Here is an 18,697-nt window from a genome sequence, read left to right as displayed (position 1 = left end):
GAACACAAAGACATGTGTTGTTAGAGATAAGATATTCGTCATTTTTTCGACGCAGTCGGTATAGTTTCGCTTTTTACCCTTTGACCATAAAGACGCTCTTCCATGGAAACGCAAGTCACATGATCGCAATTCTATTTCCCGAATGGCCAAGAACTGAACACTTAGTGGCGTTCGAAAAACAAAAATATTGAATATTATAAGTAAAAAGAACAAATTTTACCGCGTCGCCTATATTTTTTTTACAAACAGTACTTGTTTTTTTAATTACTTTTTGTCAACAAAAATTGACAAGTCTGAAGGCAGTCTGTTATAGATAGGGAGAAGGTGTTTCAAAATCGGGTAATCCACTTTTAATCTTTATATCTTCAGGTATCAAATCTTACTTGTTCAAAACCTCATAAAATAAAAGTATAACTCTAATTGCACTTTAATAGCCTTATGAATTTTAATTATTATAATTTATAAAGAATGAATTTTAAATTAGGTTACAACATTTACATTTGTATTAAATTTTCAAAAAATATGAAATTCGGAAAATGTTTTTCTTTCAAATATACTTCAAATAGCTCGCTTATTTTTAAGCGTCAATACATGCTCCAATAACTTAATCACCCTTATAGTCTATATGTAATGATCAATGTCCCACTTATTTAATCTGATCTTCCATTCATGTTTTACTATTAACAGGATTTGAAGTCAAACATTGACGATTTACAATGGAAAGGTAAGATTTCCATTATTTATGTAAAATTGATATACATATGAATAAATCCAAGAAAATTAAAATCAGTCCTTCAGGTTTTTGATATTTTTGCTTCTATTATCTTACTTTTGTCTAGAAATTTAATAACAGATGCTTTACACAATGTTTTCTTTATAGCAGTTTCTAGCATCCAACTATAAGTGATATGCTATGTAGTGATATATTTCACAATAAAACATAATTGAATTTCTTTGTTTGAATTTATCAAAGTAGCTTTTTTCATTAGCAATCGACTTTTTACTGCTTTTGCAGTCGTTTAATAATTTTCGTTGTTAGGCCTTAATCAAAAAGTTATATCTCAATATATTTATTCTTTCTGAACATATTTTGTCATGATTGTAGGATACGCACAAAAGATGTTTTCATGTTCGCAGTTCATATGAACGAAACAATTGTGAAGAAGAAATGTTTTTAATTTAAAAAAAATCGTTTTATTTTTTAGAAAAGCTAGTGAGTACCTGATCAAGAAATGGAGAAAAGCATTCCATGCCCTTGATATAAACAAGGACAATGTATTGTCGATGGAAGATGCTTATTGCTATGCGTAAGTAACTGTAATTGTACTAGTTTTATTTAAGTCTATTAATCATCACGAATATATTGAATCGTTTTTATTCGTTAAAATTAACACAAATAAATTTGCTAATTTTACTCGTAAACATATGGTAAATATCAACATTACCAAACTTTTATTATTCATAGAAATGATTTAAAATCCATCAATCGGAAAATAGTTCCCCGCGAAAATAAGTGCAATTACAGTTTTTAAACTTCTTTTCCATTCGACAGCAATTTCAAATTACAGACATATGTAGATATCTCAAAGATGTTGTTTTGGCATATAACACAATGAAACATTACATATTGAAATAAAGCAAACCTTATAATAACGATTATTTTAATAGATTATAAAACACAACAAGATTTAAATTAATAAAGAGTAATCAAGGGAACCAAGGTTCTATGGATAATCAAATTAATGTAATCCAGGGACAAAGACCAGACATGGAAAACAGACATATACAGCAAAGAACATAAAGCAACTAAAACAACACACACAAAGCAACAAAATGTATTACAGTTCATTTCCAATTAAAAAAAAGTTATCTGTTGCATTTAATACCATGTTTTTTTTTAAAGATAATTGAATTTTACTAATAAATGTCTCGTACCTTACAAACTTGTTTACAGAGAGACGATAGTTTTCTTGACAAATTATTTTCATTTTAAGTTTGATAAAACAAACAATAAAAACCTAGAAACCAGCTGGATTGTTATTCGTGGAGGTGAAATATGCTTTGTTTACTTATTTATTGTGATATAGTGACTTTGCCCAAAACTAAATCAAGTAATCAAGATTTCTCAAATACTTTTCTATAAATGTTCTCTATACTAATTGTCGCAAAATTTTTTGGTTTCTTACTTCTTATTGCTTTTTCAAATGAACAATAGACCCTTCTTAAAATTACAGTCTGAATTATATATTGGAGAAGTTTTAGAATGATCCTGACTTCTTATTCCGTTTATTTTTAGCAAAAGGAAATAAAAGTAAATAACATGGTAGGACACTTCTGTAAGGCGTTTTTCCCTTTTTACAGAAACAACCTTTATGATCGATCTAACATACCCTTCGTCATTCTATTTTATGGCCAGCAGTAAAGAAAAATATGCCCTGGGTTTAATATTAGCACTACACTTTAGTCGTAAATAATAACGTAAACTTTTTCCTTCCTTCAGTGATAATGCAATCAAGGGTATGAAGTTGAAAGGTCAGGAGGCCTTAGATTTTAGGAGTAAGTTTGCTAGCACATTCCAGGATTTTTTTCTCCGAGGAGCTGACAAAAACACGGAGGAAGAACTGGTTGAGTTATGGAAACATGAATACAACACAAACAGAATTTTATTCAATAAACATGTCAGAGACGTGCATGCGATTTATATAAGTTTTGCTGACACAAATCAAGATGGAAATATTTCAAAAGAAGAATACAAAGCCTTAGCCTTGGCACAGGGTTTAGAATCTTTCGATGACAGGCACTTCAATGCATATCCCAAAAATAGTGATGGAACTGTTCCCAATGACATACTTATTGCAAGTTATTGTGAATATTATTGTAATAATGATGAAAAAAATGTCAGTCAACTAGAAAGAGCTGTTAGCTATGGCTATGGAATGATCGATGACATTTAAAATATTATAAATATGTACATTGAATGTGGGAAATAAGTTACTTATTCCCTTTACTAAATGTCTAAAAACATACAATCATGATCAAGTGGCTAGCGGAATGATCGATGGCATTTGAAAGTAGAATATAAATCAGTATGCACCATTAAATTTGAAAAATAATTATATATTTCTTTCACTTTATAAACAAAACAATAAAATTATCATTAAATGGCTCGTTTTTTATTATGTATTATAATCAGGATAACATAGCTATATGCTTTTGTTATATAGATTTAACTTTTTCCGTCAAAATCGAGAGGTTTCGGGTGAATTTACCAACATATTTCCTCTTTGTAAAACAAAAAGAGGACAACAACACAATTTTCTCACTAAAGAGACGAGAATTATTCTATTGTAGCTATATGAGATTTTCTTATCTAACCGTAAAGTAAGATAAAATAACGTAAGATTTGTGACGTCACAATAAAACGATTTTATGACGTCTTGATAATACCAAGGAATTTCTAATAGCAGAAAATTCTGAATTGGCATAGTAACAAAGTAATGACAAGTGAAAAGAGAATCCAATACCGCTCGGATTTCCTAGGAAACCTCAGACATGGACGGGTGGAATTTTGATGTTCCCTTACTCGCCAGAGCCTCGACAGATATTTTGAAATCTTGTTTCTGTATTTAGAAAATTTCAGTCTAACACTCTCACCTATGTTACATTCTGAATATCTGCATTTGCAAGCTCTGTCTTAGATATTTCATATGACCAAACTGAAAGTAAAGTTCATGTCGAATTAGTCTTAAATATCAAAAGAAGAATTGAAATATCTACAGGTATAAGCTCCTTAGGCCAAAATATGGTCAAGTTTGAGGTAAGTCCAAAAAAATCAATCTTTAGAAACATTACTTAAACGAATTGTCAATACAGGAGTTTGATAAATAAAGAAAAACCTGAATTTATTTAGAAAAACTGACAAACAAAACAATGCTATATAAACGAATATACAATAACAAAACTAAACACAAAAAAAAATTGATTTCATCTGAGAGATTTCCGACGACAGAAATAATAAATTGTTTGACTTCAATCTATTTCTAAATAAATCATCTAAGTCAAACAACGTGTTTTAACTAAACAAACCACAACGGGCGTCCATTTTTCTCGGTTAGTGGGTTATCATATCTGAAATTTGTTTCCGCTAAAAACCACTTTATAAAATAAAACAAATGTTTAATCAAATGTTCATCACGATCCTATAGAACAATGAGAAACAGAATGATACGACACTTTATGCTAGGACCGAAAAACGTTGTTTTTTCCTGAACAAAGTTGATAAGATTGTTCAGGGCTTGACATTCTAAAGTTTATTTTGAAATTGGATCAAACATATTTCGGTTTATAAATAATAAATAAAAGTTGTAATGAAGAAGGTTTGTTTTTCGATGCTGTATTGATTTTAAGAGTTGTACAGTTACCCTTAAAGGGAAATGGGGAAATCAGTCATGCATCATGATGTTCATGATTATGGCTGGACGCTAGCCAACGCTTTTACTAGACTTAATTCAGAAATAAATAAAAATTAAAACAAATTGTTTCATGTATGTCTATTGAACGGTTTTAATTGTCATTATCTCTAATTTTTTCATTGCAACGTTTGTTTGCTCGAGCATTTTTATGATTGAACAAAAAAAGATTAAAAGTAAATGTTCAATTTAAATTGACTAACATAAATTGTGAACTGCTAACGAAAACATTTCGACTTCATTCTGCAGTGTGTGTTTCAAATGCGATATTTAAAGAGAAAAAAAAATATTAAGTTTCAAACACTACCATATAAGAAATAACCAACACTAAAAAAAGAAAAAAAAACAGGGGCTTAATGCTATTGTATTCCAAAATTAACTTAAATTTAGGGTTTTCCAGAAAATCTTTGGAATTTTGCAATGTCCATATTGAATTAATACCATCAGGGAGTAACAAGTATTGTAGTAGGACTGGATAGACTCTTTGGCAGCCGTGAGTATAGAAGTTAATTAATAGAGCAATTTAACAATGAATATAAAGGATATATGCGAGTTTGTTACTCGGAATTCTCTTTACGAATGTAGACAAAAGCATTTAAAAGTGAGCGTGTTTCTATATACATCTACTTTTTATCCGATGACCTGCTGTCTAAAATAATATTGAAATATGAACAATTATTTTCAATTCTCAACAGTATTTATTTTTGAAACTAAAGGCAATTGAGAAGGTCGATCTTTGTCTCCTATGAATAGTTTAACATCATTTATTTTATAGCATTTAACAACTTGCTTAATGTTATGGGTTTTTTTGCCATCGATGAAGACACGTGTGGTGTTCCGTAGAAGTAACATTGTTCGTTGTTTTGCATTAGTGAATGACATTGGCAACGACATTTGGCTGTATGTTTCTTGTAATCGCAACGAAAACAATATAGGTCGATCAGTGATGAATTTATAAACAATCACTTAACATTTGATGTGTCAATCAAAAGTGACTCGCTTTATATGAATTGTTTCCACCAAATATTATTTTACCTTATCTTGTAATTAATTCTTTACAAGAAATGGTTTTGCGCAACCACAGAACTCAACACTCAAACACATATAACCTCTATCATACCACATGATATATTTGTAACACCGGCATTGCCATACCAAATGAAAAGCAAATTATACATGTGATTACAAACAAACGAATCAACAACAACAAATAAAAAAATAAAACAAATACAAAAACAAAAACAAAATAAGATTCGCTTGAAAAAAAGCATAGCGCGTGATACTGATATGACAAAAATGATATTTTTAGTATTAATATAAATGATAGTATCTTTTACAGTAATAAGATATATCATTATATGTATATATCTAAAGGAAAACAAATTTCTTTTAATCTTCTTAAAAATCTTCTTTTAAAAAGTTTTTGATGTAGATTTGATTTTATCTGTGTAGCATGCATCAAACTTTTCATTATATTTTTTCATAAAGGTTGTTACTGAATCTTTAAATGAACTCTTATTTCCAATTTATTTGTAAGCAATTATATGTAATTTTAAATATTAACTGACTAAAAACAAGACAGAATCACCGACGAAACCAAATATTGATATACATTACTTAACTATATTTCCAATAGTGAAGCTTTTGATACTGTCTATATAAACATGCCAACAAATATAATTAAGTGTCAATGCTTGTAAGAACCAGGCACTAGATGAAACATGGTATGACAAAACACATTATTTTGATAGTGTAATTTACTATTTGTACCATCAGAATCGAGGAAACCAAACAAGGTGTTCCATATCATGCTTACAATGAGTTACAATGCCATTAAAATGCACTGAAAACTAACATTTAAAGGGCAAACACTCTGTCAGAAACCACATTGTTCTAACATTTTATTGATAAATTTCTTATCAAACCAGTGACGCAGAGATTAAATAACGTTTTTTTTTCGAATAGAGAAAGTATCCTTGAGTGATTATATTTGGCGATGTAAACCGAGTTGACCCATGATGACTGAAAATTTCACCTTTGAAGTTGCATCTTAATTTGTCTATTTACCGAAAATAGGTAAAAGTTTACCATTCTATATTAATGCTAAAAATTTAAACAGGATATTTACACGTACAAAGAGACGAAAGTATATTGACCGCCATGGCCTTTACTAAAACTTGATTATGAACCAGGTGCACCCGTATGTCTTTACATAAAGCTTAACATTACATAAAATTAATCTGAATTAACTATATTATGCATCATAGGTCTCGACGTGTGGGACCGTATGTTTGCATTCATAATTTTGATCATATCTAGAGCTCAAATTAAGCCCAAACTATGCCAAGTAAATGTTAAATGAAGTAAATCGACAAATGCCACCAAAATTAAAGAACCTTTGTATCATTAGTGCGTTTTAAAACAAGAAAAAAAAACAGTCGGCAATGCTCAATACTTAATACCTCGAAATCCAACACTTCTAAAAATGCGTAGTTTGACATTCAAATTGATCTAGATCAAAATCCGAGATTGAAGGTGCACAATAGGGATATGGAATAATGATTCTGCAAAAAACTTAACTCCATTCAGGGGTTGTAGGTTGAGAAACGGATACGAGATGAGAACCCTTCTTTTTTATGAAAAGAAGGAAAGAAAAGGAACAGACAAATTGAAATTCGGATACCCCTATCTCTATATCCCCACCCCAAATGATGGTGGCTTATCAATTGACCTTGACCATGCTTACCCTTTTAAGACTGAGGCTCCAATGTACAAACTAATTGGTTACTAATGCAAATACACCTTCAAAAAGCTATGACCATACTGAAAAAAAAAACTTTATATTTTCACATATGATAATCTAAACATTTTACATTTTTCAGCGATAATGCACTCAAGCGTATGAAGTTAAAAGGTCAGGACGCATTAGACTTTAGAAATAAGTATACAAGCACATTCCAGGATTTGTTCTGACGAAAAAAAAATGGAAGAAGAACTGGTTGAGATATGGAAACAATACAAACATTTATTCAATAAACATATCATAGACGTTCATGTGATTAAAATCAGCTTTGCTGACACCAATCAGGATGGAAACATTTCTAATGAAGAATACAAAGCCTAAGTTTTGGGACAGGGTCTAACAACGTTTGATGACAGGCACTTCAATGCATATCCTCATAATAGTGATGGGACTATTCCCAATTATTGCAAGTTACTGTGAATGTTATTGTAATAATGATGAAAGCAATGTTAGTCAATTAGAAACAACTGTTTGCTACTGAAATGGAATGTTCGATGATATTTGAATTTTGAATATAAATCTATATACACAATCGTATGTGGAAAAACAGTAGAATATTTCCTTTAGTTCGTATCGAAAACAAAAAATTGATCATCATTGTTGCGTAGATGTTATATTAGTAGAAGTTTTATGGTCGTCATCATGATCTCGTGTATCGCTACGGTGTATCTGCGCCATGACAACTGATTTGTTTAACCTGTCATAGTTTTCCTTTCCTCTTTCGTCTACCCCGGACATGACTATTTATGAACAGTGGGTATTTCTAGCAAAGCAGAGGATGCTTACCCTACCGGTGCACCTGGTCCATGCTCCCAGTTTTTGTTGGAGTCTGAGTTACTAATTTGCTTTTTTTGCTTTGTCTGTATGATCGTAGTTACTTTATGTTCTTTGTTGAGTAATCGAGGGAACCAAGGTTTTAGCGGTAATCAAAATAATGTGTTTCTACATTGTAAGTGATTGTCTAAGCCCTATATAGTTTACCTTATATCACATACCCTATATCTTATATAGAACCCCTACTCGGAACAAACCTAAAGTACAATTAAATCATATGATATATTGAACAAATTATGTCAAAATCTGTACTGCCTGTTGTATCAACCCTTGGTCCAATAGCCCTTGGGGTTTAAAAGAATTCTCGGGTTGATAAGACAAAAGATACAGATTTTGGCATATTGTAAACAGTTAAATTGTGCGTCATTTATTGTCATATTTTCAGCTCTCTTGTTTTTGAAATATACTTACCAGATTTAGGTTGGCTTGACAAACATATTTCCTCTTTGTGAAAAATACGAAACAATACAAAAATACCTTTTTTGATTACAGAGACAAGGCTATTTCTATATTTAGCCTTGTGAGATTTCTTCATCTCATTTTTGGCTGAGATAAAACACGCGACGTTTGTGAAATAAAAAAAAATACGTCTTCTAAAAAAGATTTAAAAAAAAACGCACTTTCTTAAGTGATGTTCTAATGACAAGTAAAATATTATTTAAAACCACCAGAAATTGCACACCTACGAATTCTCAGACACCCTCGGGTAGGATTTCAAGTTTCCATACTCGGTAGAGCCTCTTTAAAGTACTTTAAATGACCAAATACCTGGATTTATTTATGTTATAAATGTTTCCCCGTTTAGCTGAAAAGGGTTTGAAGAAGAATGGTTACTATCTGCTTGAAAGCAGGATGATAAAATAATTCGGACTTCATGGTGTTAATAATTATTACGTTGCATTAACTAAATAAGAAGACCACTAGAGGCTCTGTAAGCTTCTGATTGGCCAACTTTCAAAGATAAATTCCTGTTAAAACACAGATGCCAATATGTTCAAACTTGATAAACTCAATGCCGTCTACAAATGTTCTACTTTTTATATTGCTCAGGAGACTCAGAGGTGAAACGAATGATGTAAGTATTTGAAAAACTCCTTTTTGTGACCGTTGGTATATGGTAGAGCTTGCTGAAACTACGCAGACTTTTTGTATCGCGCTAGAACTCTAAAAATAGGCTTCTGTAACAGGGTTATGTTGCTACACAACTTTTATGGTCGTCTTCATGAACTCGTGGATCGTTATGGTGTATCTATCTGCACCATGAAAACTGATTTATTCAACGGGTTATAGTTTTCCTTTCCTCGTTTGTCTACCCCAGACTTCACTTTTTATGAGCAACTCGGCGTGTGTTTCTAGAAAAAAACAGAGGACGCATACCCTACCGGTGCACCTGGTCCATGCTCCCAGTTTTTAGTGGAGTCCGAGTTGCTCATTTGCTTTTGTTACTTTGTATGTATGATTTTAATTACTTTATGTTCTTTGCTGTGTATGTCTGTTTTCCATGTCTGGTCTTTGTCCCTTGATTACTAAGAAGATTGTACTTCTGATACTTTTTTGCAGAATTGTGTTAATTTCTCACCATGTTTAAATCCTTAAAATAAAGTTAAGGAGAAAACAGATAAATTTACGTAATAAGTGTAAGTATTACATTTCTGAATGGAGATGGATAAAACCAAAGGGAGAATACAGGATATAATGGGGGAATTGGTCGTTGGTGGTGAATTCATATATATTGTTCTTTACATTTGAGTTCCAAACTAAGATGAAATGTCTTTTTTTCTCCTCGTACACTTGCTTTATACGAATATTTCCACGAAGAACTATATTACTTTATCGTATACTGTATCTCTTACAAAAAATCATTTATATTACTGTTCTTATCTATAAAAAAAGATGTTAAACAAAAATATTAACAACAAAACACACAAAAAAAAACTGAGAACAGGCTCTTTGAATTTCTCTAATTAACGAATTCGTATAACCGCTACCATCCCACGTTAATTATTTCTTACAGCGGCAAGTTTAAAAACATGAATAAAAAATATATCATGTGAGGGGAATAATAAGTTTTGAGTTATTACTTCAATATCGAGATCAAAGTCCCACTCAAAAAGCTTTTAAAAATGAAATCCATTTTCAAATCTGCTAAAAGAAGAGGAGATTTTAGATTGTTATCTGATAGAGATAAACTAGTCCAAATTTAAGAAAAAAGATTGGTTTGTCAAAAAAACAAACAAATATTGAAAAAATACAAAACCAAGAGCCGCGTGAATAAGCATAGCGCGATGTAATGGTAGGTAATAAAAAGTAATTTACTGGTTTATCAATATCCTAAGTGCTAATATAAAAGATAATATCTTCAAAGTAATCAGATATCTCATCAAATGTGTAAATATTATGGTAACAAGATTTTTTAAATCGATTTTAATTTGAATTATTAAAGTCAGATATGAATCTGAGCTAATCTGTTTGGCGAGGATAAAAATTATCATCATATGAGATCATATCAATTTTACTTAAATTTGTAAAGACATTTGTATCCATCTTTATTATGTGTGCATTCTTAAACAAATTTATGTTGTTTTAATTAAATTGAAACATAACAAAATTACCGACGAAACAAATTTTGGCATTACAGCAATTAATAATATTTTAAAAAGTGAAGATTTTAGTGCCTTTGACATAAACAAGAATACTTTGCAAGGTTATACCTCATGATGTTGACCGATTTGCTAAGACCAATGGTGGCTGAAAACCTCACCGTCAACTTACTTTAAGAATACTAAAATAAAATAAATTCAATATAAATACTTGAAATTTTAACATGATTTAATGTCCACTTATTTTGATATTGGTATTTTATTCAGGTATTTGTAGTATTTTCTAAAATGGAGCTAATATAAAAGAGTAAGCAAAGGAAACAAGCAGAAATTAATAGAAATATAGTTCAAGGATGAAAACTAGAAGGGAAAATAGTTACACAATATTGTACAAAGAACATGAAATAATGAAAGTAACACGTACAAGGAAACAAAATATCTGAGTACCGCAGACACAACTTCCAATATGAAGCAAGTACGACGGCATGCTAAGTAAAAGTGTAGATTACTAAGACATTAAACATACAAGCAATATCAAAGAATCTCGTCAAAAGGTTTGTATCTTTAGTGTCTTTAAAATTAAGGAATGAAATACCGTCAGCAACGCTCAAAACTGTATACATCGCTGTGACATCTATGGGAACACCGCCTGCACTAAGTCCAGCGTCCTAGACCACTCGACCAGCTAGGCTATATAAAAATATAGCTTTCGCTGGCCGGGTCATTCCTCCTCGTAGAATCTAGGGCTGTAACTTAGTACACGATGTATGACAGTTCATTTTAGATGTTATTATGTAGAATAGAGGATCAAATTAATGATGCATGTCATTACAAATCAATATTATACAAACGTCTCAGAATGTGACGACTCTATTCGCTACACTGCTCCATTGGATCAAATTGATACAGGAAATATATATAAACGTATAGAAAGGTCTAAAAAATTCCCAACGATGTTAGAACTGTCAAATTTGCGAAGCAAATTTTGGTCGTTCCCTCCGCGGGACTCGAACTCGTACCACTGTGACATCTATGGGAACACCGCCTGCACTAAATCCAGCGCCCTAGACCACTCGACCAGCTAGGCTATATAAAAATATAGCTTTCGCTGGCCGGGTCATTCCTCCTCGTAAGATTAATCGAGGGCTGTAACTTAGTACACGATGTATGACAGTTCATTTTAGATGTTATTATGTAAGATGGAGGATCAAATTAATGATGCATGTCACAACAAATCAATATTGTACAAACGTCTCACAATGTGACGACTCTATTTGCTACACTGCTCCATTGGATCAAATTGATACAGGAAAGATATATAAACGTATAGAAAGGTCTGGAAAATTCCCAACGATGTTAGAACTATATAAGAAATGTCTATCCCTTTGCGTAACGGACAGAAAAAGGGATATAATGATATTAATTGTCTATGCGTACCTTTAAAACATCAACGTATCATCGTTTGTATTCAGCAATAATCATAATATTGTAGGCTTTGTGACTTACTTCTATAGGTCTAACCATTATTTTGTGCCTTCCCTTTACAAAATCGGATAAGTTGTTTAAGGTCATTGTAATGACATTACAACACTGCCCCATCTAAACTTCATTAAACAAAAACAATTTAAGAAAAAAAAAACGACAACAAAGAAATCAAATCAACAACAGCCAGCCAAAGAAAACAAAACAAAAACAGACAAACAAAAAAAAAATAAATTAAAAACTCTTACGTTTTTATGGTTTATCATACACAACAACAAGTAGTCCACCAAAAACCTATGATCACATTTATATGTTCACATGTGATAAAGATTAATCAAAATTATATGTTCCTATTATAATTATTAGACAAAAATGGACACAGCAAAGAACATTAAATACCCAAAATAACACCTTCAAAATACATGACCAAACCGGACTTCCCTAAAAACTGGGAGGATGGGTTAGGTGCACAGGTAGTGTATTCGTCTACTTTTCCAGAAACACCAATCGGGCTGCTCATAAAACTTCTTATTTTGGGTAAGAGGAAGAGGACACAATGACACGGTGAAAAAATTGGTTTTCATGTTGCAGATGGATACATCATAACGATCAACGAGTTCATGATGATGACCATAAAACTTATTAAGTGATGACTTCAATCTTGTAATAACATGTTTCTGTTGCAGAAACCTTATTGTGAGAAATATAACACGGTACAAAAAGTCCGTTTAGTTAGGCAAGCTCAGAAATAATGTATGAGTTGTTGTATGAAAACTTCATACACAGGTGTGAAGGAAGCTCTCAAAGATGAAAGGAAAATTGACAATTTGGAATAATTGTTCATCGCGTTTGTTGTATAGTTTAGTCATGCGTTTTTCTCTACCAGAAATGTACAAGTGCAGGTCAAGATATGAGTTTGACATCATAATGTCTGTAGTGTCTTTTTTCTCATTTTTTTGGCGTAGATGTAATAATAAAATGTTTTACTACATATGTGTCTGGGATGTGTGGATACCATTTCCTGGTCATGTTCATTGCAATGAAATAAGTTTCTACTTTTTGGATAACTGCAAGAAAGCATTATGGTCACAGTCATTGTGTATAAAAATCTTCAAATTCACAAGGAACGCTTTCATTACAAGATTAATTTTCAGTTGTATAAGATGCAAATCGAATACTCTTTTTCTAGCTATAATTTGAATGACGTAAATCTGTCTACACGCGAGGCAAATAATAATAATTTATTCACAAATTGCTTATGATGGTGTCTTTTTCAAATAAAATTTCAAAGCAGAGTCATTTGAAATGATTAAAAACAAAATAAGCAAAAATAATAATAATAAAACAATTAAGATGGCCGTCTGATTTCACAGTTTATCTGATTCAATACTTTGTCTTTATCTAATATACGTTTTGTATTCCATTTCAATGATAGATTGAAACGTAAAATGTAAGCAGAAACCTTGATACAAAGTTTGGGACTTTTTTCTCTTGATGCATAAACATTGTTGTGTAAATTTGACATGATTAAAAACTTTCATCAATTATAAAATAAATAACAAAAGTACTATCTTGTGATGAACGTATGACTACGTTTCTTTTAATCTGAAGTAGATCATCCGAACGGTCTGCTATAAATTGAATTACAATTTCAATTACAAGTAGTCTTACATACTAAACCGAAAACATAGCCACATATTTTCAGAGGTAAGATATTCGCCATTTTGTTTAAATTCAAGGTTTTTTGTTACAATGTAACGTTTGGGAAGATAGATGACCATGTTATGGCTACAAAAGTGTTCTTAAAGAAAAACATAGAAACATATATATATATATGTTTCTATGTTTTTCTTTAAGAACACTTTTGTAGCCATAACAGATATGTATAAGGATCTTGTCGCCGATAAAATTGAATATTATATTTTAATAATTTGTACTCGTTTACTTTGAAATATTACTTCCAGTCCATTCTCATATGGACCAGTAGGAACTTATATTGACCGCTAAGATTTCACATTGAGAACGTGACGTCATAATGTCAAATATTACGCATTTTCTCTTTTCAGTCACAAGAATTATCTAGTAAACTACTAGTATATATAAGAAGTAAAATATAAAAAAAATAAAAAAAAATAGTTCAAGTTACTCTTACTTCGAGTCAAAATGCAATATATGGGCTAGTAGTTTTTCGCCTCCGAAAAATAATGACATAACATGTTTCCGGGAATCACCAGGGCGATATAATGCCATTTGACCCTCAGCATCATTATGTTTTACACGATTAAAAAATTATTCTTTTTCAGAATGACGACTCCCTACCTATTAGAAAAATGGAGAAAAGCTTTTGAAATGTTTGATTTCAACCACGACAATGTTCTGACAATAGCAGATGCTCATATTTTTGCGTAAGAAGCTACATATCATTTTTAGAAGCGATCATATGTTTTTTGTTTTTGTAAGAATTGTCCGATTTTTTTTTTTTTTTTTTTGGGGTCCAATTTTTATGTTAAAATACTAAACGTTATTTTTGTTGAAATCTTTAAACTTAATGATTCAACTATTCCACCGTCTGCTGTTTATATATTTCTTTTCTCGGCTACCATCTAAACAGGTATATGAACTTTCTCAGCTTTTAATGTTAAGATGGGGAAAAAGTAATTCCAGTTTTCTTATACATGCAGTACATGTGTGTCCTCATAGTTAACACAGAAAATGAAACGAATAACAGATAATATTTTACTTAAAGTTTAAGCTTGATCTGATTGGTAATCATTGCAATAGTTTAAGCTAAGGTCTGTTTTATTTCTGTAGAGACAATACAGTAAAAGGTTACAAATTGAAAGGTAAAGTTGCCGAAGAAATCAGAAAAAACTACATTTATATCTACAAAACTGTATTTCTTGGATCTGACTGCGAAACAGCAGAATCATTCATCGAAAGATTTAAACAAATGTACAATGAGGAGAGATCAAAGTTTGAGGATAAAATGAAAGAATGGCTGGCAGTATTAATACAAAGCATGGATAGGAATGGAGATGGGGTAATTTCTAAGGATGAACACAGGGCAAGTTGTCAGGCATCCGGTCTAAATTCTTTTGTTGAAAGATTCTATGGTGCACTGCCACCAAGTGACGAGGACACAATATCTAGTGATGATTTTACGAAGTGTTTGTTCGAATACTATTGCAATAATGACAAGACCAATGTTAGTCCTTATGAAAAAGCTGCATGTATAGGACACGGTGTTAGAAGTGACATTTAATTTTTAAATGACGGAAAAAATGAAATCTAACAACGAAATATACCTAATTATTATCATATTTTAACTTTACAAATAATAATAGATTTTGTATTTTGGCATCGCAAATAATAAAAAGACTAGAACGTTGTATTTAATGGATTCTTTCTTTACGTTTAAAGGTCTTTTGTTAATATCAGATAAAATACATGCATTATTATCAAATGCACAATGGATATAATAACTTCTCTTCTCTTCCTCTTGTTCAATTGTTCAAGGTACGTTAGAAAAAGTAATCAAGTCAACTACGATTCTAGTGGAAATCAAAGGACTGTAATGCTGAAACACATACAACAAAGAACATGAAAAAAAACCAAAGTAACAAAAGTAAAACGTGAGCAACTCGGATTCCATTAAAAACTTAATAATACATTTTTTGACATACAAATGTATTTAGATATGATCAATGTATGAATTGTATAATTGACAATAGCCATATTTGATTTGGTAATACTCTATAGACAGGTTGTTGGTATTCTAATGCAGACTAATTATGCTCCTCTAATAGAGGATTTGTTTATCTTCTGTTATGAATCACGGTTCAGGGCTAAGTTCTTTAAAAAAATTATTCAAAACATGATATGTTGGGTAAATTTAATCATTCTTTTAAATACCTAAATTTGTGACTTTCATAATCCTAACTTCGAAAACAATGTTCAAGATATCTAAATAATCTGAGCTGACCAAGTCTAATAATAACAGTAGTCATACAATTGCAAACATACATGACGATAGAAAGAAATTTTTAGCTGTGACGTATTTTGAGTTTTTCTTTTTCTTCTCATTTTTGTTGCAAGCTGTTCAAACAAGTTCTGTACAGAGGAAACCCTTGAACCATAAATGATCAGGTTCAACATGGTAAATTTCAAAGAGCTATTTGTATGCGGAAGATGGTATTAGATGGTATAAATCTTGTCGCGATATAATACAAACATGAGGGGCAAGATTGGAAAAAAAAGGGATTGAAATGATAATCAGACGACATGGAATTAAAAAAAATATATATGATTCCAAATCTAGCGGTCAAACTGGGTAGCGAAAAATAATATAATGCTCAGAATACATATCAGAATGTATTCCAATTGAAGTTGAAAAGACCCGATTAAAATTTGTGGAAAAAGCTTTAAAGTTTATTCAAATAGTATTTAGTATATTAGGGTCAATACGATCTGTATTTTGCAAATTTTGCATTTTCACCGATTATCGATATTAAAGTATACATCACTGCATATCAATAGTTGTTGAAACAACTATTCTTAATATAATAAAGATAGTTTGAGTTGACTATCTTCACCCGTTTTTGCGAAATAATGACAGTTTTTTTTTACACTTTTTCGAATTTTCTATTTCACCGTCAGTGTTTGAAAACAGTGAAAGAGTAATCAAATGAATGTAATCCGGGGACAAAAACCAGACATGGAGAACAGACATACACAACAAAGAATACAAAGTAACTAAAATCATACATACAAAGTAACAAAAGCAATGAACAACTGGGACTCCACTAAAAACTGGGAGCATGGACCAGATGCACCGGTAGGGTTAGCGTCCTCTGCTTTTTTAGAAACACCCGAGGATGAGATAACTAAATGCATCTTTTGTTTTTTTAAGCTCCTTTTGCAAATTTTACTTAACAGAGTTTGTTTGGCTTGACAAACCAAACGTAACCATTTTACCTTAAATTTTATAGAAGAATCAACTATATCTCTTGAAAGTGCAAGCACTTGGGGGTATCATATGGCCGAATTGGAGGTAAGTACATGACAATTAATCTCAAAATCTAGGACACATACCAAGATTAAATGAAAATAATTGAAATTGATACATAAAACAATACCTAATTTAATTTACTAAATAACAAACAAATGAATAAAAAACACACGAACGAAAAATAAATATAAAATATAAACAAACAATCAATACAATCTGATTTACGTTTGGGAGAAAACTAATTTCCGACGGCAAATATAATGACGTGTTGTTTTTACTATGCATATGGCAAAAGCCTTCCACTTTGCTGGTTATATGTTACTAAGTTGTTTTGAAAACTTTACTTAGAAAACTTTAGAAAAAATATATTTTACTATACGTAAGATGCCTAAGTGCCAAAATGACATGATAAATGAGAAAAAAAGTTATTGAGTTATTGTTTCGTGAGTGTACTTGGTTTGACCAATTTCGTATTTTTCTCTAGGGTTTGACACATTTAATATTTATTCCAGGTTATGGTTGACACATCGAATGTTTACTTTGTGTTCTAATTTATGCGTATTTTTTGTTTCAAGTGAAACAAAAGCTCCTCGTTTCGATGAAGGAGGCTTGTATTTCAGTGCTCTATTTAATTTCAAGAATGGTAACTCTCTACCTGAATTAAAAAGGGGGAAATCATTTATGTTACATGATGTTAATAATTGTAGCGGTCTTACTGTAGGAAGTGCTTTTTCTTTGCTTATAGGATGTAAATTTTTATTCTTACCAAATAAATTTTGAATGATGTTAATGCTAGCTTGAACTCTTACACACCCTTCATGTGAATAAACATTGAACAAAACCTTTTTTCTTAAAGATATTTTGTGTCAATGAGATCTTAAAATTTATACAGAACTTTAATTAATCAAGTTTCATTTATTTTAATGAAATATGTATTACTGTTATATTTCTATAACGTGCATTGGAACTTTTGTTAGCCCTAGCATTTAAAGACTAAAAATGCGCTATTTTCGAAGTCCGTTTGATCTCGTCATTGATGAAACCAACATCTCCTTACCCTGGGATCAGAGCTGCTTCGTTGTGAATCGTTTTGTAATTTGAGGTGAACAAAAATAAAATCTATAAGTAATCATTAATTGTGTTTAACCTAACAGAAATATAAAATTGCTAACGAAAAAAAAATTCAGACTTTACTCTAATTTCAAAAGCAATATACTGGGGACAGACAAAAGTCATTAGAACGTTCATTTTTTTCGGACGTAAAGCTTCCCGTCATTTTGAAAAGAAAACAGACAATAAGTAGCAAACATTATACATCATAATGAATTGACAAATATATTGTACATGCCGTGATACGATTTTACCATATTCCAACAATATAACATTAAAGAAAATTGTAATTCGTAATGTAGATGGACTGAACGCTAAAAACTTGCGTTGACCTAATTTGTAGACATTTTGACTGACATTTGAATATAAGTAATTAAATTTTTATTTGTTT

At 31.1% G+C, this 18,697-nt stretch overlaps 2 protein-coding genes across 2 annotated transcripts; both read left to right on the top strand.

Moving 5' to 3' along the window:
* Window positions 1-716: 716 nt before the first annotated feature.
* On the top strand, window positions 717-3,079 carry LOC148613956 (uncharacterized). Its single transcript, XM_088590404.1, has 3 exons — window positions 717-724; window positions 1,206-1,307; window positions 2,501-3,079. The coding sequence occupies exons 1-3, from the start codon at window positions 717-719 to the stop codon at window positions 2,952-2,954; spliced, it is 564 nt and encodes a 187-aa protein (XP_088446530.1). The 3' UTR covers window positions 2,955-3,079.
* Window positions 3,080-14,492: 11,413 nt separating this feature from the next.
* LOC148613955 (uncharacterized) lies at window positions 14,493-15,450 on the top strand. Its single transcript, XM_088590403.1, has 2 exons — window positions 14,493-14,593; window positions 15,000-15,450. The coding sequence occupies exons 1-2, from the start codon at window positions 14,493-14,495 to the stop codon at window positions 15,448-15,450; spliced, it is 552 nt and encodes a 183-aa protein (XP_088446529.1).
* Window positions 15,451-18,697: the final 3,247 nt, after the last annotated feature.

Source organism: Perna viridis, chromosome 6 (genome assembly GCF_037379345.1).
Source record: "Perna viridis isolate PV_CMFRI_1.1 ecotype Kerala chromosome 6, ASM3737934v1, whole genome shotgun sequence".
Classification (NCBI taxonomy): Eukaryota; Metazoa; Mollusca; class Bivalvia; order Mytilida; family Mytilidae; genus Perna; species Perna viridis.
This window is presented reverse-complemented; position numbering and strand designations above follow the sequence as displayed.

Coding starts and splice junctions, on each gene's coding strand:
- LOC148613956 (XM_088590404.1), top strand. Junction 1,308..2,500: donor GAAGATGCTTATTGCTATGC/GTAAGTAACTGT, acceptor TCCTTCCTTCAG/TGATAATGCAATCAAGGGTA.
- LOC148613955 (XM_088590403.1), top strand. CDS start 14,493: ATGACGACTCCCTACCTATTAGAAAAATGGAGAAAAGCTTTTGAAATG. Junction 14,594..14,999: donor GCAGATGCTCATATTTTTGC/GTAAGAAGCTAC, acceptor TTATTTCTGTAG/AGACAATACAGTAAAAGGTT.